General features: G+C 40.3%; 2 protein-coding genes across 3 annotated transcripts; one reads left to right on the top strand and one right to left on the bottom strand.

Annotated features, from left to right (window-relative positions):
• Positions 1-1,381: 1,381 nt before the first annotated feature.
• On the bottom strand, positions 1,382-7,026 carry hsp90ab1 (heat shock protein 90, alpha (cytosolic), class B member 1). 2 transcript variants are annotated; one of them, XM_040017574.1, is made up of 12 exons: positions 6,894-7,026; positions 5,823-5,966; positions 5,515-5,721; positions 5,244-5,403; positions 4,791-4,924; positions 4,404-4,709; positions 4,130-4,295; positions 3,824-4,014; positions 3,178-3,325; positions 2,788-3,056; positions 2,007-2,340; positions 1,382-1,915 (listed from the first exon to the last, which is right to left on the bottom strand). In XM_040017574.1, the coding sequence occupies exons 2-12, from the start codon at positions 5,964-5,966 to the stop codon at positions 1,797-1,799; spliced, it is 2,178 nt and encodes a 725-aa protein (XP_039873508.1). In that variant the 5' UTR covers positions 6,894-7,026; the 3' UTR covers positions 1,382-1,796. The 2 variants fall into 2 exon arrangements, with proteins under 2 accessions (XP_039873508.1, XP_039873507.1); XM_040017573.1 differs by lacking the exon at positions 6,894-7,026 and having other exon boundaries at positions 5,823-5,972.
• Positions 7,027-8,305: 1,279 nt separating this feature from the next.
• Positions 8,306-21,214, top strand: rbm25b (RNA binding motif protein 25b). The gene is made up of 17 exons (XM_040017572.1): positions 8,306-8,436; positions 8,948-9,048; positions 9,255-9,472; positions 9,571-9,628; positions 9,767-9,927; positions 10,017-10,202; positions 10,308-10,391; positions 13,193-13,470; positions 13,769-13,886; positions 14,183-14,272; positions 15,144-15,217; positions 16,139-16,289; positions 16,508-16,919; positions 17,950-18,245; positions 18,467-18,565; positions 18,658-18,705; positions 20,246-21,214. The coding sequence occupies exons 2-17, from the start codon at positions 8,970-8,972 to the stop codon at positions 20,336-20,338; spliced, it is 2,445 nt and encodes an 814-aa protein (XP_039873506.1). The 5' UTR covers positions 8,306-8,436; positions 8,948-8,969; the 3' UTR covers positions 20,339-21,214.
• The last annotated feature ends 112 nt before the right edge of the window (positions 21,215-21,326 follow it).

Raw genomic sequence — 21,326 nt, forward strand, 5'->3', positions numbered from 1 at the left:
AGAAAAAGACTTGCACTGCTGCTGCAAGGTGAGTAGGGTTTGCAAAGACACATGGGGATGGTCTTATCCAATCCTTAAAGATATTTAGATTTTAAAAACATACTACTGTATCATTAACTACTGTTAGGGGTTTGAGTGGGGATAGGCTGGGTTTGAGTGGGGGATAGGCTCCAAATCCACACAATGCTCTTAGGTGGCTGAGAAACGTAGATGTGTTGATTATACGGTGATATTTACACTGATATCCTTAAAAAAACCAACTCATTTATTTAGTTTTACAGAAATGGACTGGTTCATTATGGTGTTACTGATAGGACAACACAGGGTAGAGAATGGCACTGAGGGACACGGTCACCCCAAGCTTCACTATATGGCTACACCCCTGATTGCTGTAGTAACAACTTAATTTTCATGTTCAGTGTCCACATATTTATTGTAATATACTTTGCACAGTCAGCTTTCCCTTACTGTCATGGCAAGTTTAACATGACCTTTACTAACCGTGCCTGGCTGATGCAGTTAGTCCCGCTGTCACTTTGTGCCGTATTTTTACATTTATTTACATAATGTTGTCAGTATTTGCGCACACAGCACAAGTCTTAAGAAGGTGGTCAAGTCACAGAGATAAGAGGTGGCAACGAAGCAGCGGAGTCAGTTTCTGAATGACAGAGCTCAAGTTTCCTCACTATCACTTTGACTGGAGCGAGTGTGAGCGAGTTAGTGTGTGAGGGGACAGACACCCACACGTCACTGTTTTACTGACAAGAGCAGAAAAACTGCTGCCACCTACTCAAGCTTGTACAAAACACACGACTTCCAGGAAAGCTACACACTCTACATTTCCCCCAAATGTTCAGCTGATACCGCCTCACGCTTTGAAGAAACACGTGCCTCCAGCACATGGCTGTGTCCTTTAATGCAACGATTTGCATTTCTCAGTGCCGTTCTTTGTCAGATTAACAGGATTACTTCGCGTTTCTTTTTACTGCCTTCTCAGGCACACCTGCACTGTAATTATGTAGCTGTATGAGAGGTCTTAAAGAGAAATTACAGATTTTAGTGAGAATAAAGACAAAGTAGATTTACATTAAACTGACCAGATCACACATTAAAATGTAGTTGGCATTTTGATGCCGCTTTAAGCAAGGCGCAGGGCAGGACTACTCTTTACAATAGTAACACTTACAAAACTCATTCTTCTGGTTCTAAACCACTTTCATGCTGATGTTTGGAAATGGCTCTCACACTGTAGCATGTCCCCACCTAGTGGATACATTGAGCAACTGCCCCAGTAAGAATTTTGAAGAAGTGTGCCAGGTCCAAGTATGTGTGCAAACACTTAGGGAATTTAAACTAAGGCATAAAAATACTATAAGACAAATAAGGTCTCACATCTTTAATTTTTTTTGCAAAACAAGACTTGGAATTACAGACGAGCCTGAACTCAGGCAAAGGAATCATACAGTCCTCTCTCCATGCAGTGTTGCACGTGAACAGCACTCCCCCCAAACCCTCCAGATGAGACTGTGGAATGTACTTGTGTTCACACATTTACCGCTCTGACATTTAAAACTCAGTGCAACAGGGTTCTCATTAAAACAAATGTGGCGTCACCATGAACTTCTACAGGAAAAATCAAAGACAGCCTCTTAAAGAGCTCTTCAGTGTGAGGCGCCACACTCAAGAGCACCAATATCGGTCCACCACACAACATTAATAGATTTTTTTTTTTACAGTTTAAGGATGAACAGTTGGAAAGGGAGGATTATGTGTTGAAATTTGGGGTGCCATCTTGTTTAATCCACTTCTTCCATGCGTGAAGCATCGTCCTCAGCTTCGCCTTCTAGGGGAGGCATCTCATCTGGGACTGCTGTAGTGGTGGTCTCCTCTGCGGGAATGTCGTCATCGTCAATACCTGAGAGCAAAAAAAGGAAAGGAGTTGTTCACCTAGACCGATACCCACTTCTAGAAAGTAAAGAGGGTCTGGATCTGCACAGTTTTCTTACCAAGACCAAGTTTGATCATTCTGTAGATGCGGTTTGAGTGAGTCTGTGGGTCGTCCAGGGAGAAGCCTGAGGACAGCAGTGCGGTTTCGAACAGCAGGATGACGAGGTCCTTCACAGCCTTGTCGTTCTTGTCAGCCTCAGCCTTCTGCCTGAGAGTCTCCATGATGGGGTGGTCAGGGTTGATCTCCAGGTGCTTCTTGGCCATCATGTAGCCCATGGTGGAGTTGTCCCTGAGTGCCTGGGCCTTCATGATCCTCTCCATGTTGGCGGTCCAGCCATAAGTACTTGTCACAATGCAGCAGGGGGATGACACCAGTCTGTTTGACACAGTCACCTGAAGGAGAAAGAAGACATTAAGATTTAAAGAGGCTCAGGTGACACATCTGATAATTTAAGGAGACAAAGTCAAGTTAGTCAAGCATGTTAGAAATAATACCAGCACATTACAACTTTAAATATAGTCTAGTTAGTTTACTTTCCCAAATCCTTGCAAAAACGTAAGTACTAGATGCACATTACTGCAACAAGCACGAGTTTGACTGCATTCACTTTAGGGTTCAGATTTCAAACATGTACAGCGCCACATCTGGCAAAGAATGCAAATCATTCACATCACACCAAGACTGCAGGAACTCACCACAGTAGAAGTTGGGACCAATTAGACTACCTGTTACCAAACAAAATCCTGTCATCCACAGTTGTGAACTTTGAGACCCTAAAGGCTAGAGCACGAATGGAAGTTTGGGTTAATCTTAGTTGGGCTCTCATTAGGATTACTGACCTTCTCCACTTTCTTGTCAAGGATCTCCTTCATGAGCTTGCAGAGGTTCTCAAATTTAGCCTTGTCATCCTCCATCTTTTTCTTCTCCTCCTCATCCTCTGGCAGCTCCAGACCCTCTTTGGTGACAGAGACCAGGGTCTTGCCATCAAACTCCTTCAACTGCTGGACACAGTACTCATCAATGGGCTCCGTCATGTACAAGACCTCAAAACCACGCTTACGGACACGTTCAACAAAGGCAGAGTTGGCCACCTGATCCTTACTCTCACCTACAAATGACAAAAAAAAAAAAAAAGCAATAAAGTTTGAATAAAACTGCATTTTTAAAACTTGTGTAAATGCAGTTCTCTCCTACCATTTCAGAAGCTACTTAAGGTTTATTTTACTCACCAGTAATGTAGTAGATTGATTTCTGGTTTTCCTTCATGCGGGTCACGTACTCCGAGAGGGAGGTAGTCTCGTCACCGGACTGGGAGCTGTGGTAACGCAGCAGCTCAGACAGCTTCTTGCGGTTTTGCGAGTCCTCGTGCACACCCAGCTACAAGTGAACAAATAAGATTTATCATCTTATCCAAAAACAACCTCATACACCAGTAGGTTAATGGATTCAAGTAAAAAGCCAATCCCATCTGTGTATGGTCAGGTGAGATTGACTGCCAGCAATGTCAGAATTCTAGTCACACTGACATTGCATGAATTCTGCTACAACATAGTTTGTCACTTTAGGCTTTTAATTAAGTTCATGTTTTCAGGCTGCAGCATAAATGTGGGAAGTTCCTATTCCTAATGCAGATTTGACTGCATGGGATTACATAAATGCCAAAACAGCTATTCTACTGGGTTTTAAAGATCTGTTTATTACAAAAACATCTACACTACTTTGAAGAACAAGAGGGCTTTACAAACCAGATTAAAGAATAAAGAGGTAAACCTTTGAGGTCCATGAAGATGCACTGACATGAAACGAAGACAATTTTAAGAGACAACTTTCCTAAAGTCAAACAAAAAAGAAAAGTAGCTAGAATATTATAAATACCTTTAGGTTCTTTGAGAAGGCTTCGTAGAACTTCTTGTAGTTTTCTTTATCCTCACCCAGTTCAGCAAAAAGCTCAAGACATTTCTTGACGATGTTTTTACGAATGACTTTCAGGATCTTGCTCTGCTGCAGCATTTCTCTGGAGATGTTCAGGGGCAGGTCCTCGGAGTCCACAACACCACGGATAAAGTCTGGAATAGCATACAGATGCTACACTAAACCTGTGCCTTTAAGCAATTCTTTACTGTGTGCTAAGCTGTAAATTAAAGTACTTTCAGACTAAAGGTAAAAAGCAAGTCATCTTACTCAGATACTCAGGGATGAGCTCTTCACAGTTGTCCATGATGAAGACTCTCCTGACGTAGAGCTTGATGTTATTCTTCTTTTTCTTGTTCTCAAAGAGGTCAAAAGGCGCACGGCGGGGGATAAAGAGCAAGGCACGGAACTCCAGCTGGCCTTCCACTGAGAAGTGCTGTAGAGGAAAATGACTCAGTTTAGCTTTATTTGTAGTTTATGACTAGATTAAAAACCCAGTAGGCCAATTAAAACATGGAAGAGCTGTTCAGGTTAACCTGCTTACCTTAACAGCGAGGTGATCCTCCCAGTCATTGGTCAGACTCTTGTAGAACTCGCCGTATTCTTCGTTTGTGATGTCGTCAGGATTCCTGGTCCAGATGGGCTTGGTCTTGTTCAGCTCCTCCTGGTCGATGTACTTCTCCTTGATCTTCTTTTTCTTCTTCTTGTCCTTGTCTTTCGAGTCCTCCTCATCATCTGAGCCAACATCCTCAATCTTTGGCTTGTCCTCACCTTCCTCTTTCTCCTCCTTTTCTGCCTTTTCTTCCTCTGCCTCGTCGTCACTGACCTCCTTGTCACGCTCCTTCTCCACCTGCAGAGTCACATTACTTTAATTTTTACTTTGCTGTTCTTCAACAGTATTCTAACAACGTCCTCTCTAAAAGTCACTTACAAAGAGAGTGATTGGGTAGCCAATGAATTGAGAGTGCTTCTTCACGATCTCCTTGACCCTCTTGTCCTCGATGTACTCTGTCTGATCATCCTTCAGGTACAGGATGATCTTTGTTCCACGGCCGATGGGCTCACCTGTGAACAGTTGTGATGCTTTTAATACATTTTGTACTAAACAGTGTCCATGGATTCAAGATTCGATTTTTAGATACTTCAACTCCATATTTAAGCCTCTAAAGGACGATGCCAATTTTAACGCCAAGAATGAAAACCACCCTCTTAATATTTTAAAGCTACATCGTAACCTCAGACACATGAAAAAATACACAACAACATCAAGACCATTAATAGTAAGAACTGCTTCCAATTAATGAGCAATCAGGGACATCCTTAGATGTACCCACAATATTTAAAAACAGGTTTAGTTCTGATATTGTAACATCAAGACACTTACTGTTGTCAACCTTGACTGTGAAGGAACCTCCAGCAGAGGACTCCCAGGCATACTGCTCATCATCATTGTGCTTTGTGATGACAACCACTTTCTCAGCAACAAGGTAGGCAGAGTAAAAACCCACACCAAACTGACCAATCATGGAGATGTCAGCACCAGCCTAGAGGAACACAGTCAGTTCTAATGTTAGATTTCAGCTCAATTGTGAACATGGAAAATGCTGTCCTCTTATAAAGCGTCCCTACAGTTCCATGATGCATTCCCTTCATACCTGCAGGGCCTCCATGAAGGCCTTGGTACCAGACTTTGCGATGGTACCCAGGTTGTTAATGAGGTCGGCTTTGGTCATACCGATTCCAGTATCGACCAAGGTCAGGGTGCGTTCAGCCTTATTGGGAACGATGTCAATTTTCAGATCCTTGCCACTGTCGAGCTTGGAGGGATCAGTCAGGCTTTCATAGCGGATTTTGTCCAGAGCCTGCAAATGTTTAAACAGGATTAAAGCTAACATTCTTTAAAGCATTCAGAAACAATAAATGCATTAGTGCTGAATGAAAAGCTCTGCTCCTGCTAACTTACATCAGAAGCGTTGGAAATCAACTCCCTGAGAAAGATCTCTTTGTTGGAATAAAAGGTGTTGATGATCAGCGACATCAGCTGAGCGATCTCAGCCTGGAAGGCAAAGGTCTCAGCCTCCTCTTCTTGGTGCATTTCTTCAGGCATCTGCATTAAAACAGTTTGTGTATGCTTTAATAAAATGGGTGGATTTCGATGGAAAAAGGATGATAAAGCTAATTACGGGAAGACAGATCCGGTTAAACTACATACATTCAACTACTTTCAGTTTCGCAAATTGTATCGTCGTTTGATCCTGTCAGAAGTCGGTTACATAATATGGATAACTGCCGTCATGTTGCGGAAGTGGCCGTTAACCAACATGGCGTCGAGCGACAGACAATGGACCCCGCAAACACGTGCTAAGGAAAAGCTACCGATGAAAATAACGAAAAAAAGCTTATGCAATGCGGCAAAATAGGTTCCCCCAGAAGAGCAACTTAAAGCCATGTATTAACGACGGCAAACGTGACTGTCATATAAAACGGCTCTGCCACCAATTCGAATAAATAACAGCTAAAAACACCAGTCACTTAACACGAGCATAAATCTGAAAGCATTGGCAACTTGAGACTAACTCGTGCGTTTTATAGAAACGCGAGAGCAACGTGAACAACGAACTAAGCGAAATCGACTCAAGCCAGTTCACTTTATTCTTATAAACATTTAAGAGGATTTATTCGGTTAATGAGGACCAGTCGTACAATATATGAACCGATACAGCGCTGTCATGTTCGCCACACCTGCCTTGGTACTACACACGGCTGGGGCAGTGCGGCAGAATGCAGCATTTACACTGCTCGACGTCTACATGACAAGTGCAAACATTTCTTACTCCACAGTAATTAAAATCCAAAATTCTGACTACTACAGTGATAACTGTGATATGTTAGCTGTCCCTGACCAGAGTTACTAATGGTTACAACCGTAACTCGTGAGAATAGGAGCTGTATACTTCAATGACTGTTTAATAAAAGGTCAAATATCAAAGGCTAAAGCACGTAGCAACCGACAAGAAAACGCTCGTCTACATACCTTGTTAATTTCGTTGACTTTTCTTGAATAAAATGCAACCAAATCGCTATCCCTTACGCTGTCTGACGCAGAGAAATGGAAAGGGGCCTCCTTTTAATAGACCGGTATCTTTATACACGTGCTTCACGGTGCAGTCGTATCCATCCGCGGTGCGCCATCTAGTAAGGAGAAGTGCATCAAGTGAATTACAGTTAATGTTTTAAGGCTACATTCACCATGTGATGAGTTTGAATGAAGACTTGAGGAAATACGATAGCTAAATAAATAAATATGATATTATTAAGACATTTTAGCAGGTATTAATTCAGTGGATTGAAGTGCAATGTGTACTAAAGAAAACAAATCTCTGGAGATTTAAAGCCATTATATTAGGTATACAAACACAAGGGGACTTTTTCAAGATTAATTAGTAAAGTGAATCCAAAAACACTTTATACTAATCTCCTGGAAAACACAGTATTACAGTTTTATTTCTGAGACAAGCGCATCATTGCTGCCATCTTGTGGCCGTTAAAACCAAAAACGAAAGTATTGTAAGAACCGATCTATTTTATACCAGTTTCCAGAGCTGCCGCGATATGCTATCAATGTAGAATTTAAATCAGTCTAACAAATAAAGTCAATAAAACTCACAAGTATACTGTTAATTTCCCGAGAGACCAACAAATACTTTGGATCTTTTTAATCTGATGGAGGAATATTCAAAAACATGCAGGGTGTGCTTCGTTTCTTCTAGCACTTTCCATGAAAATCCCGCCTAAAGTGACGTCACGCGATGTCAGTCGCAGTCTTCACATAACAGCCGCTGTCTCGGAGAGGCACCGACAAAAAACAAAACAAAACGAACACACAAACAAAACAAACAAACAAAACCAAAACGCTGCTTATGCAATAAATAAATAATTAATCTTCAGATATTTATTCTGTCGGATGTCAAAATTATTATTTTATTCGTAAAAGACATTATGGAGGATCTCATATGCACAAATAATATACTACGTCTTTGGATTACATATTAATGTAATTAAATAAAAATAAAAATCTAAATTGACGGTGTCTTAAAATTTCCACAAAGTAGTACATACAAGTGCAGGAGTTATCTTATAGTATTGAAATCTATTTTTAACCCAGCAAACCTTCAACATCGACAAACGCTCCCTAACCTTATGTTTCATTAACCTTCTAGACGACCTTTAGGAATGCTATCTAAATATTAATAATAATAAGAGTAGTGATTTTTCTTATGGATGTTAATATTATAATACTAGTATAAAACTATACTCTAATGCTAGTAATAATAGTAGTACAGTTATTGCCGCAGTAGATACTAGTATCGTTAGTAAACTCCGTCCAGTGGTCAAGTCTTGGTGTACAAAGCAAGCGCTCATGTAGTGTTGCTCGTAAAGCGCTTGCGTCAAATGTTTTTTTTTTGAAGGCCCGACTAGCCAACGTGCTAATCCAACATTTGGAACGTTAGAGGAATTTTCATAATTACTAACCTTCTGAGAGTATTTTTATTCTTTTAAACACCGCCTGATTAAAGGTATGTATACCTGGGCATGTGTAGATTTATCTTGAACTTTAACTTTGCCCGCTAATAGTTGAGTGTTGTTTGTTAAGTAACGCCAGGTTGCGCTAATATTAGCTTAGCCTAAGTCTATGCCGGGGACACTGGAGCGTGCTCGGTGCTAGCTTTAGCTAACTAAGCTGCTAGTTTTTTGGCCGCATAAACAGTGAACAAATTAACTCGTTGTAACACAATAACAATACGTGGCTCCTGGGACTTTATAATAGTCACCCTACAAACGCCATCCCATTGAGCTAAGCTAAGTTTAAGTATTGTTGCTGCTGGGCAGCAGAAGTCACCGACGGGTACTTCAAATTCATATGACTAGATACCAATAAACATCGCTGTGCTTTCTCACTTATAGTGTTGTTGGGTTAAACTAATCTTTTTAAGTTTGGCTCTTTGTTTTAATTTACATTGTTTAGAGGACTTGATTTAATTACACATCTGATGCTGCTGATAACGGGTAAATTGGTTCCTTCTTCAGGTTGGTCCAGTTCACTTCCACAATGTCCTTCCCCCCTCATTTAAATCGGCCGCTGTTGCCACCTCCAGGCATCCCTCCTCAGTACACAGGCTTTCCCCCAGGTAAGCACCCTTCTGATTGGCGTTCACCTGTTTTGTTTCAGGTTTACCACAATGTCATTATTAAGAGGCATATTCGCAACACCTAAGGTAGTTGAGATTCGCTACATTACTGAAAATATTTGAGAATCGTTTTACTAATCTGCAGTCATAGATCTTAAGTGAAAATGGTGTAATTGCTTGTTGCATGTTTTCTTTGGCTGTTTCAGGAGCCCCTATGATCCCAGTTCACATGGGTATCATGGCCCCCACACCTGCAGTAATGGTTTCTTCAGTACCAGTGCTCAGCAAGCCTGCAGTCCCTAAGAGGGAAACCATTGCTGTGATTGCCAAAGACAGTGATGAAAACAGTGGCCCCACCACAACAGTGTTTGTGGGGAACATATCAGAAAAGGCTTCAGACATGTTGATCAGACAGCTGCTGGCGGTAAGATGGGGAACACCCATTCTATTTGTAGAACTACATCAGCAAAGGCAGGCACCCTCTTAAGTTGACAACTTTATTTTTTCTTTGTAATTATATAGAAATGTGGAATTGTTTTGAGCTGGAAGAGAGTACAAGGAGCCTCTGGCAAGCTTCAAGGTAATTTTTATTATGTAGTCAGTATATGGGTATTAAAAGATGAAGAATATCTAGATACATGGCAAACCGTCAATTCAGTCTATAAATAAACATTTGATCATGCCCTTATGTCTATTTATATGTCAATATTTGTTCCAGCTTTTGGTTTCTGTGAGTACAAGGAGCCAGAGTCCACACTGCGAGCCTTGCGGCTGCTTCACGACCTCCAGATTGGAGATAAAAACCTACTTGTGAAAGTTGATGCCAAGACAAAAGCACAGCTGGATGAGTGGAAGGCCAAGAAGAAGACTGCAAATGGGGTATGAATTTTGTAACGGCAATTCCAATAAATGTTTGCAGCAGCTAGAGAAGGTGAAAAATTGCTAAACTTGACTCATTTTATTGACAGGATAAAAAGAGTGAAGATGCAGGAGAGGATGAGGAAGAAGTGTTAGATGAGGAGACAAAGAAGAAAGATCAGATTATCAAGGGTGCCATCGATGGACTGATGCGGGAATATGCTGCGGAACTTAATGCACCTTCACAGGATGATGAGTCCCAGCGACGAAAGAGAAAAAAGGAGAAAAAAGAAGAGGTGCTAACCTTGATTAATTGTTAACTTGTGCTACTGTTTTGTTTACTCCTTAGCTTGAAAGTGAGCATTGTTATTTCAACCTGTCAATGCGTTGTTTTTCCTCAGGATGACATAAACACTATTGACATGGAGGAGGACAAGAGGGACCTGATTTCCAGAGAGATTAGTAAATTTCGTGACACTCACAAGGTAAAGTGGCTTCTTTGATCTTGTAGTTGACATTTCAGGTTTTGGACAGCAGTTCACTCCTAGAGCTTGCACATTTAGTTGACACAGTTTTTTTTTTTTTTTTTTTTTGCCCTAACTCAGTAACATGCATACTCTACTATAGATTGGCGGTCCCTAAAACAACACCACCAAACATATTATTCTGCCCTAAACTATATGAAATGTTTTATTTTCAATGTTTGAACACTACAAGTGGGCAGACAGCTAGTGTATTCTTGTCACCTTTCTCAGGCGTGATTTGACACCTGCCACTATTGCCAAACTATCTAGGTGTGACCATTATAGATCCATATCTTCATTCATCACACAAAAATGCATGGAGACGATGTAAAGTTACTTAAAAGCTAATCTATTCATTAAACCCCACCATTATGATAGTGATCATATGGTGACTAAAGCAAGATGAATCTCAGAGCTTTGGAAAAAGTTGCCAGGATAGGATGTAAGTATCAGCCTTCATTTACTATATACATATACTGGGCGTCCCCCTCTTGAGGACTTGCATTGGGGCAACTGTGCTGCTCAGTTGTGTGTGTGTGTGTTGGCCTTGATTTAGCCAACCTTTCCACCACGCAAAGACAGTTTCCCTAGATCATCCTGAATTTATGACAGCATTGGTGCTTCACTCGAAAGCTGATGAGTCAGTGAACCTGTGCGAGTCCTCTGTAAATTATGGTCTGTCATAATGGTGTTCATGTTGAAGCACAAGGACTCAGTAACTACTGCAGTGACTTTGGCTGTAGCCTTATTATTCTAGTGTGGGGTGGGGGCGCCCTCTCCACAGCAGTAAGATGATCTGAAGACTAACAAGGTACGTGCTCTCTGTATGTTTTGTTGTGGAATTTCTTTCTTCTCTCTCTTCCATTTGATAAATATCTTACTCTGTCTGCATTAGTTTTTATTTTTTTATGAACGATTAGTTAGTGAGTTTATTCAATCAACTGTTTAAATTCTAATTTTTATTAAAACAACAGGGACGGTAGCAATCTAGTTGGGTTTTGGATGCATAACTGTGGTTTGCTTGAAGTGTCCTCCAGCTGTAATCGTGATCTTGCCAAAACAGCGTTTAAACAAAGGGAGAAATTTCTGCTGCCTGTTGTGACCTACCATATTTGGGCTGATTGATTTTTAGCCCCAGAGGAAAAAAAGAAATCATACTTAATTCAATATCATTATGATTATTTAATGTGGTTAATCAGTTTTTAGTGAGTGACTTTGCAGGGAGTGAATTCAGGCTTTTTATGGGGAAAGAAAATTAAAGGAAGCGCTTAAATGCTGAAAGTATTTTTGCAAAATGTTTTAATAATACCAGATTTTTCTTTATAATTATAAGTTTGCCTAAATATTACTGCTATTATACACCCATACATGCTTACTGTAAATAAATAAACTAAAATTTATTTTTTACATGGTTGCATGTTTATTTAGCATTTAGCCTTGGCAGACAATGCAGAGGTAAGTAAAAAAAAAAAAAAAAAAAAAGGAAAAAACACCTAACGTGAAATCATAGATTTGAATTAGAGCGAGGGTATTAAATAATATAAAGACAATTTAACTGGAGCATTATAGATTTTTAAAATAATTAACATCTATGTTATCTCTGTCATGTCACTCGTTTCTTTCTCTTGAGATGCATAACACCCAAGGCTTTTAATTAGTTAGTCATTGTAAAGACCAACTGACTGCATATGACTTGTACAAGAAAACTTTTTGTAAAGTTATTTTCCATCTAACCTCAAATACAACAGTGCCAATGTAAGAGGAATGCAAAATGATGAACATAGTATTATATTAAGGCTCAGTATATTCAATCATTGTTTTTAAAAGTCTTATTTTGCATCAGATGCCAGTATAACTGCAAAGGAATTCTGGTTAAAGCCTTGTGTGTGATGTCCATAAAACCAGAGTTTGGTGTGTGTGTATGTGTGTGTGTGTGTGTGTATGTGTGTGAATAATCAGTCCTAAAGAGCTCCTGAAGACTTCTGCAGGGGTAAGACTGTTTCTACAATTTCATTTATCTGTTCAGAAATATAACTGATGTTCATAATGTTTATTTTTTTGATTTTAGCAAAATACCAAATGCCATGTTACTCATTGAAGGAAAGGCTGTTGTTGTTTGATGACGATGATAATGATGATGCTTAAGCAAGACAGAATCCCATAACATTTTTCCCTTGTATACCGTGTGACCTGCTTTCCTCCCAGGCCTAACTTAAAAGGCTTGTAAGGGCAGCGAAGGGCTGAGTCCATAGTTCAACACCTGTAAGTCACAAACAACTAGTTCAAAAAAAAGACTGATGCCTGTTTTCTGTTTTTGTTTTCCTTGTTCTGAGAGGAGGACTCTTAAGGAGACAAAAAGCATTGTCATTTCCCGCGTTTTCTTTTGTTTTTGTTTTTTTTGTTATGAATGCCTCAAGTTGGATATGTTCCACGGGTCTTTAAGGCCATTAAAGTGGTTTCCAGTTCTATTCTTGCTAAGCTGTAGTTTATGCTGCAGGCTTCAAGCAATAAACTTTGTCCTATAGTTTTAGATTAATGTTGAAGCTGTCTCTCTGTGGGGGGAGAGCTTTTTGATTGTTCCTGGTTTTCCATTTAGGATTCTGGCTTCTTATACAAGCTTTGCGCTGATTAGCAAAGAGCATGTTCATCTATGAAACCAAAACCTGGAAACCACTTGATCTGTGCACAGCTGTGAATTGGTTGCAGGGGCTCCCTGCATCTTGTGTGGCATAAGCTGAACCTGTCTGTATTTTACTCTGCAGAAACTTGAGGAAGAGAAGGATAAACGAGAGAAGGAGCGGCTGGAGTTTGAACGTGAAAGGAGGGAACGGGAAAAAGAGCGAGAGCGGGAAAGAGAGCGGCGGGACCGCGAGAGGGAAAAGGAGCGAGAGCGGGAACGGGAGAGGGAACGAGAACGTGAGAGAGACAGAGATCGGGACCGAGACAAAGACCGTGACCGCAGGACCAGGGAAAGGGAACGAGAGCGAGAACGGGAGAGAGACAGAAGCCGTGACAGGAGTGCCGACCGCAGCCGATCCAGGTGAAGCAAAAAAAACAGAATAATGTATAAAGACACATGTTACAATTAAACACATGCAAATGTTTGCAGGTACTTTGCTGGTGACTGAATTCTGACAAGTTTCTGCAAGCTGATTTTCTCAGGATTTAATTGAAACCGCTTGAATTTTAAATTGAAATGTTAAAATTCATATCTCATTTTGATGAAACTCCTTAAGACTATGTACCATGCTTGATCAACACCTTAGTACTTGGATTTGCCATGTGTTTCTATATGGTCACAAATAAAAGAAAATGTATCTATGATTTCATTGTTGTAGGGAGGTCAGCCGAGACAGAGACCGAGAAAAGAAGAGAGACCAAGAGGATGAAGAAGAAGCATATGAACGCAGGAAACTGGAGAGGAAACTTCGAGACAAGGAAGCAGCCTATCAAGAGGTGGGACTGGCTGTGCTAAAAATGATAAAAGCCATGCACTGAAGAGCAATATAAGCTATCCTACTAGCAGTGAGGTCACAGCTTCTATTTCCTACTATACAAACTGTTTGTCTGAGAAAGTCAATACAAGCAGCAAAATTCAATTAAAATGATTCTTCATATGTCAAAAATCCAATAAATCTTCAGCATCATTTCTATTTTTAGCAGAGTAACAGCCCTTGTATTACTCGTTTACCTTAGCTAGGGGTAGTTCTTGTGTGATGTTTGCAGCTTGCCTGACAATATATTTGTTGTAGCGGCTGAAAAACTGGGAGCTGAGGGAGAGGAAGAAGGCACGGGATTATGCTAAGGAGGCAGAGAGAGAAGATGAACGCCGACGAGAAATGGTAAGCGGGTTCTGAATGATCACTGGTTCTGTACTATTATACAGGTTAAGTTCATACTGTATTTATTTATTTAACTAGGGATTTGTATAGCAAAGTAACTTTGGGGTTAACTCTGGGGTTACAGAGTTAAAGTGGTTTATTTATTACCAGACTACATTGGTATGTTGCGCTGCAGACTTAACCTGCTCTGGTAAAGGTTAGAATAGAGATAAGAGATGAACACACAGAGCCACAGCCTACAAACTAATCAGTTTTCTGGAAATGGTATTGCCTTGTTTGGAGAAACCTTTGGACCTCGGGGTGCAGGTAGTTGGAGGCTTTGTATGTTTTTGAGACGGTCTGCACCCTAAGCCTTGTACTCGCCAAACTTAATTTAAGATTTGCAAGAAGGCTAAACCTGCTTACTAGTTTGAATTCTTTACTAACAGACCCACTAACACACCATGTTCATCTGAATGCACTTATAGTTAGACCTAAGGCTGCCTTATCGAATTGATAACCACCTTTGTGTAAATACTTAGCCTAATTTTTTTTTTATCTTGGTGTGATTAAAGCCAGATAAGGAAGTCATATCCTGGGTATGTTGATTATATTTTATAGCAGAGCAGTCATTTTTTCCCCACAAAACTACCTAAACACGTCTGTTTTTCAGTTTTAAGCTAAAACGTTGAAATGTTGTCTTTGTGGGATGCATTTAACGAGTTTGAAGTCTGCTATTTTTGTCAGTTAAAAAGAATTCTACTTCATATCTTGTGTTGTCCATGTTGTAGTTCTCTGTGTTCATATGATTTAGTTCACTAATTCAGACAGGTAGAATTTGTTAGAAGTAATTTTTGTGGAGAAGTTCATTTTTGTCCTTTGTTTTCATTAGATTAAAGAAGGCAAACGGTTAAAAGAGTTTCTTGAAGACTATGATGATGACAGAGATGACCCCAAGTATTACAGGTGAGTGTTAACCCAGGTCATCAAAAACAAATGCACTCATGCAGGATCCTAATTGGCTAATTATAGGTCACTATAAATCCACTCTAAGAAGTGGATACATATAATGTTGTTTGCCATACACTGCCGATTTCCTGTTGCCACCAGGCGGCACTATGAATGTGACCTAATATTGACACATACGGTAAAGGAAATGAGCAATCTCTAAATTTTATGGTAGTGGCTGCAAGAGTTTTACATGAGATTTCCAGATGGCAATATGTAACCATATTCATAGCCACTAGTCTATGATTATAGTTAAATACTGCCATACCCATGTTCAGAGGCAGACCCTTATCAAACATGAGAAGTTTGGTTAATGAGTGAATTACAGGAAATTAAAATTTCATGGGGAATGATTGAAATTTTCTATGGCAACATAGGGGCGCTCTTCAGTGAAAACTTAAATGGTTTGCAATTTACCTACAAGAGTTTTTATTAATTTAATTTTATTATTTATTTATTTATTTTTGTGTGTGTACCGTGCTGTGTTACGTATGTTTATTAAATGTTATACATATACACACAACACAGCAGTGGGGCTCCTGTTTTGCTGAACGGTGCTATAATTTTGCTCGTGGCCCATAACATGTATATATTATCAGCAGACCTGACACATGTGCAAAATTTAATTAGAATTAGAGCATGTGTAGGACTTTAAATAAGCCAATTTCTTTTCTTCTTCTTTTTTTTTGGGGGGGGGGGGGGGGGGGGGTAAGAAATAAAAAAACAAAAAAAAAAAAACAAAAAAAAAAAACCCAGAGCATACACAATAGGGCCTCCTCACTATCAGCAGATCCTGTGTGACCCACATGTGGCTCATGGCAGCGCATGCAGTACTGCAGCCATTGTTCTGAAAGCTGTTATTTTCCGTATGACCCCTAGGGGCAGTGCACTGCAGAAGCGTCTCAGAGACCGAGAGAAGGAGATGGAGGCGGATGAGCGTGACAGGAAGAGGGAGAAGGAGGAGCTGGAAGAGATCAGACAGAGGCTGTTAGACGAGGGACATCCAGACCCAGACGCAGAGCTACGCAGGGTATGCTTGTCTGTAATGTAATATAAATGTGTGTGTTTGCCTGTATCTGTCTGAGCTGAGTGGGGGATGCTGTCTGTTGTCTGTGTGAAGGTCACTTTATCGTCTGAGTCGCTCTGCACATTATGTACGTCTAGCTGTCATTATCTGTTGACCTTCTTTTCTGTAAAATGCTGTGATTGGATGATTATTTTCTGCATATCTGCCTGTTATTGGTCCAGATGGAGGAGGAGGAGGAGGAGCGTCTGAGACAACCTCCCATCGTCCAAGAGCCAGAACCTGAGGAGGAACGTGAGCGCCACAGGAGTTCACGAGATCACCGGGAGCGCCGACAGGAGCAGGAGAGGGCAGATTCACGCTCACGACCCCCCCAGTCTGACAACGAGGTAGAAGAGGGTGAGGAGGAAGATTATGACAACGATGAAGACAACCCAGACGTGAAACCACGCCTAAAGCCCACAATGCGACCAATCACAGCAGCGCCTTCTGTGTCATCAGCCAGTGGAAATGTGTCTCCCAACACGCCCGGGGAAGAGTCACCCTGTGGCATCATCATCCCCCATGAAAACTCCCCACCTGAGGCTCTTCCGCAAGAGGAACACCGGCCAAAGATTGGCCTCAGCCTGAAACTGGGTGAGTCTAAAAGATCTTTTACCTCATTACAGGATGAACAGACACACAGCATACCCATGTAAATATGAATTCATTAATCGATTAGTTGATGGGCAGAAAGTAGCAAAATGTTCAATAATTGATTAAAAAAAAATTCATAACAAGGAAACAAGTTTTTTGCATTTTTTTTTTAAGTTGCATTCTATAGACAAATAATTGTTTAAAACTGGTTTTAGGGTAAAAAAAAAAGAATAATAGGTGATGTGTTGCTTTTCTTCTGGTTTTGATCTTGTCTGAATGTAGTCAAGGTAATTTGGCACCTGCTACACTGTTTGGTTAGTGTGAATTGGACTGAAGGAAAGGATATTTCTATATTTTAATTTATTTTGAAGCTAAATAACTTCATAGGAACAAATCTATTATACACAGATTCCTACATGGATCAGGCCGTGTTCCAGAAAGCATGTTTAACAAACTCTGACTCCCGTCCACTTCATTGTTTCTGTCACCTCAGTGTCTTCACTTTGAGTGTGTGTGGGTATTTAAAGAAAGCCAACATCAATGGAGCTCAAATACCAATATTCACCATGGCAACAGATAATTAAAGAGCAGAGCCTCAATTTTCATCTAGTGGACTGAGGAATATGAATATGAATCATGACATTCGTCTGAAAAACAGAGGGGACTTATTTTAATCGATGTCATCTGGTCAGGCATCATTTATCAAACCTAATTTCCCTTTAATAGATGAAATCTGGCAGAATTCCAGTTTTACATCTGATGTTTTCTTGAATCAAAATTTTAATCAGACAGTAACAAAATAGAAGTTATGACAGTGTTTTTGGTGTTTTTAATCAGCTACATTTTTGCAAGGTCATGTGCCTGAATATGAGCTTTGATATGAACTATATGAATGTCAGGCAGGTGTTTCAATTGTTTCAACATTTTCAGATGCTGTTAAGGGCGTTTAAATAACTCTGGGGTTGCAGAGACAGAATTCTTGCTCCTTAACTACAGACAGAACAGTAGTTAAACTCTGTGTCCTTGCCAGGTGCCACGGGAAGCCCCAGTCAACCCAACGCCGGCAAGAGGAAGAAGCTTCCGGTGGACAGCGTATTTGACAAATTTGATGACGAAGAGGCCGATGAGCAGCCGCGCAAGAGGAAGCTGGTGCCCCTGGATTATGATGACGACAAGAGCCTCGGGGTGGACGGTGCTGGACTTTCCAGCATAAAGGGAGCCAATGCTGAGGAGAAACGCAAACACATCAAGAGCCTGATCGAAAAGATTCCCACCGCAAAGCCCGAGCTCTTCTCGTACCCACTGGACTGGTCCATGGTTGACACGGTGAGGAGAAGAGGGACAATTTGTGGCATCTCACTGAGTGTGTCTTATTTTTAATCAATTTATAATTAAGCAAGTTAGAAAAGAAAACCTGTGCTAAGAATATTTTACTCGCAGGATTTAAATGATCAAGGAGGGTCAATTCACAACCTTATTTTCTGCTTATTGCTAAAAAATAATATAGAAACGGTGAATATTTCTCTTTGTCATCCCTTTTCCTACAGACGTTAATGGAACGGCGTGTTCGCCCCTGGATCAATAAAAAGATAATTGAGTACATTGGAGAGGAAGAGCCAACGTTAGTGGACTTTGTCTGCTCCAAGGTAATAGACATGTCACTAGTTGACATCTGTTTTAGAGAAAGTGGAACGATTAAAATGTAAACTTTCTGATATCTTCCTCTGTGTACTTTCAGGTGATGGCCCACAGTACACCGCAGACTATCTTGGATGATGTTGCCATGGTGAGCAAAGACACAGTTCATAGATGCTTGTTTATTTGGTTTCTCTGTGATTGTATTTCTTGCCAGGATGCAGTTTTGTTTTTTTTTTTTGTTTTTTTTTTTAAACCTCCTTACTAACCTTCTCAATCAAATTATACCAAAATACACTTCATTAGGTACACCTGTTCAGCTGCTTAATGTCAATATCTAGTTAACCAACCACATTGCAGCACCTCAGTGCATTTAGGTATGTAGACCTGATCAAGACGGCCTGCTGAAATTTAAACTGAGCATCAAAATGGGGAAGGAAGGTGATTTAAATGGCTTTGGACATAGCATAGTTCTTGGTGCCACAAGCATGGTCTAAATATTTCAGAAACTGCTGATCTGCTGGGAGTTTCCCATATAACCACCTCTAATGTTTGAAAAAGAGAAAATATTCAGTGAGTGACAGTTCTCTGGGTTCAAAAGCGTTGTCAGAGGAAAATGGCCAGGCTGCTCGAGCTGATATGAAGGCAACAGTAATTCAAGTTTCCCACTTGTTACAAATAAAGTATGCAGAAGAGTATCTATGACTACACCGTGTCAGACCGTGAAGCTGAATGGGCAAAAGCAGCAGAAGACCACTCCTGTCAGCTGAGAACAGGAAACGGAGGCTTGGATCACACACAGTCTCATTAAAATCAGACAACAGAAGATTGAAAAGTATTGAGTGATCTACTGAATCTTGAGTTCTGCTGCAGCAGTCATATGGTAGGATCAGAATCCTACCTTATATCAACAGTTTAGCTTGATGGTGGTTGCGTTATAGTGTAGGGGGATATTTTCTAAACCTGTTTTAGATCCCTTAGTACAAACTGAGCATCACCTAAACTATGCAGCCTACCTGTGCATTTCTGCTGACCATCCATGTACAGTGTACTCGCCTTCTGATTCCAGGAGGATGTGTCACAAAGCTTGTATCATTTTAAACTGGCTTTTTGAACATAATAGTGAGTTCACTGTACACAAATGGGCCTCCAGTCACCTGATATCAAACTAAGAAAGCACCTTTTGAGATGTGAAAAAGTGCAAGATTCACATCATATCAGCAAAAATCTCAGAGCAATGGTTCTAGCGCCTTTAGTAAATCAGGGACATCAAGAATTAAGGCAATTCTGGAGGCAAAAGAGCGCAACAGGTATTAGCACGGTGTACCTAATGAACTGAAGAGTATGTTAGTTCCATCTGATTTAAGATGTGTGGGGGGAGATTTATGAGGGGGGATTTCAGGCGCACCTCTTATCGATCAAGGTGAGTGCCAGATAAAAATGTAACCCTTTAAGGCAACTGAAATTGTAACATTTGACTAAGAGTTCAAGATCTTTAAAGAAACTGGCCTTGAAATGTTTTAATGTCTCTCATTCGATGGCACAAGTAGAGCCATGTCAAATGAGATGTATTTTAATTAGCAGTTCATGGTCAGTATTTTAACATTCACCTTTTCCACATACACGTCATGAGTTTAGGTTAGTCCTCTAAGTTTCTTTCGATATCTAACTTTCCTTTTGTTCCGGGTCAGGTTCTTGATGAAGAAGCTGAGGTCTTCATAGTGAAGATGTGGCGGTTGCTCATTTATGAAACTGAAGCAAAGAAGATTGGGCTGGTAAAATAATCGTTGGCCGAATGAAGATGAATTCCTCTTCTCCTTCACCTTCATTGTGTATAATACTGTAGCGAATTTATGTCACCCCAGAAGACGTGACTGACCATACCAGTACAGACTGTAACTGCAGATTCTGCTCATTCTCACATTTGCACCAGTTGTTGGGTCTCCTTTTTTTTTTTTTTTTCCCTCCTTCTGTTTAAACATACTCAGGCTGCATCCACCTCCTCCACTCTGCAGGTGCTGATTGTGTCTGTGTGCTTTTGTGTATATACAGTTTGTCATTATTTGGTTATGAAGAAGCTACAGCTCTGGCCACCCAGGGTCACTGTGTTGGAGATGAGACCCTTTAGTCGCATACTTTTTTTTTTTTTTTTTATTATATACATGCCAACACACACTGAGTGAGAACAGTTTGCAGGTTTGCTACAAACAGTTCACCATTTCTCAAACTATTCTTTTGAGTTGTGAAATTGGGCTTACAGTTGAATGTGGGTTGGTTAAGTAGACACAAACTAAAGCGTATGAATGACTACAGCTATGTTTTTAAATTAATTACAGGGGTATTTATTAAGGGTTTTTGGATGCAACTGAATTTTATTTCTGTAATCAGTACACACATTCTTCCCCCTCTCCCTCAATTTCTTGTCACATTCCTGACAAACTGGCATGTTGTTTTCAGACCATCTCTAAAACATCTAGTTGTCATTTAAAATGTGTCTACTGACAAGACCCATAGGCACTGTGTCATCCTCAATGCTGTAAAAGCACACGTCATAACCACTATAGGAAAATGAGCTAAGAACGAAAACAACTGAAATTGTGAAGATGCTCTCCATTTGTTTTTGTATTGGTGAACATTTGAATAAATAATTTTTATAATCATTTGACTTTTTTGGTTTTGCATTAAATCCCAACCATTAATTTGAGTTCATGTCCTAAAATATGGAGCTGGATTTAGGGTTAAAGGGGGGGGGGTTGTTCCCTGTTTCTTTGT

Source organism: Simochromis diagramma, unplaced genomic scaffold (assembly GCF_900408965.1).
Source record: "Simochromis diagramma unplaced genomic scaffold, fSimDia1.1 OVJJ01000802.1, whole genome shotgun sequence".
Taxonomy (NCBI): domain Eukaryota; kingdom Metazoa; phylum Chordata; class Actinopteri; order Cichliformes; family Cichlidae; genus Simochromis; species Simochromis diagramma.

Bases quoted from the DNA above. Each gene is read 5' to 3' on its own strand.
- rbm25b (XM_040017572.1), top strand. From the start codon at position 8,970: ATGTCCTTCCCCCCTCATTTAAATCGGCCGCTGTTGCCACCTCCAGGC. The intron at 9,473-9,570 runs GTAAGATGGGGA...GTAATTATATAG, and splicing joins TGATCAGACAGCTGCTGGCG to AAATGTGGAATTGTTTTGAG. The intron at 18,246-18,466 runs GTGAGGAGAAGA...CTTTTCCTACAG, and splicing joins ACTGGTCCATGGTTGACACG to ACGTTAATGGAACGGCGTGT.
- hsp90ab1 (XM_040017573.1), bottom strand. From the start codon at position 5,972: ATGCAGATGCCTGAAGAAATGCACCAAGAAGAGGAGGCTGAGACCTTT. The intron at 5,722-5,822 runs GTAAGTTAGCAG...AAACATTTGCAG, and splicing joins TGATTTCCAACGCTTCTGAT to GCTCTGGACAAAATCCGCTA. The intron at 3,326-3,823 runs GTATTTATAATA...GTTCACTTGTAG, and splicing joins CCTTCTCAAAGAACCTAAAG to CTGGGTGTGCACGAGGACTC.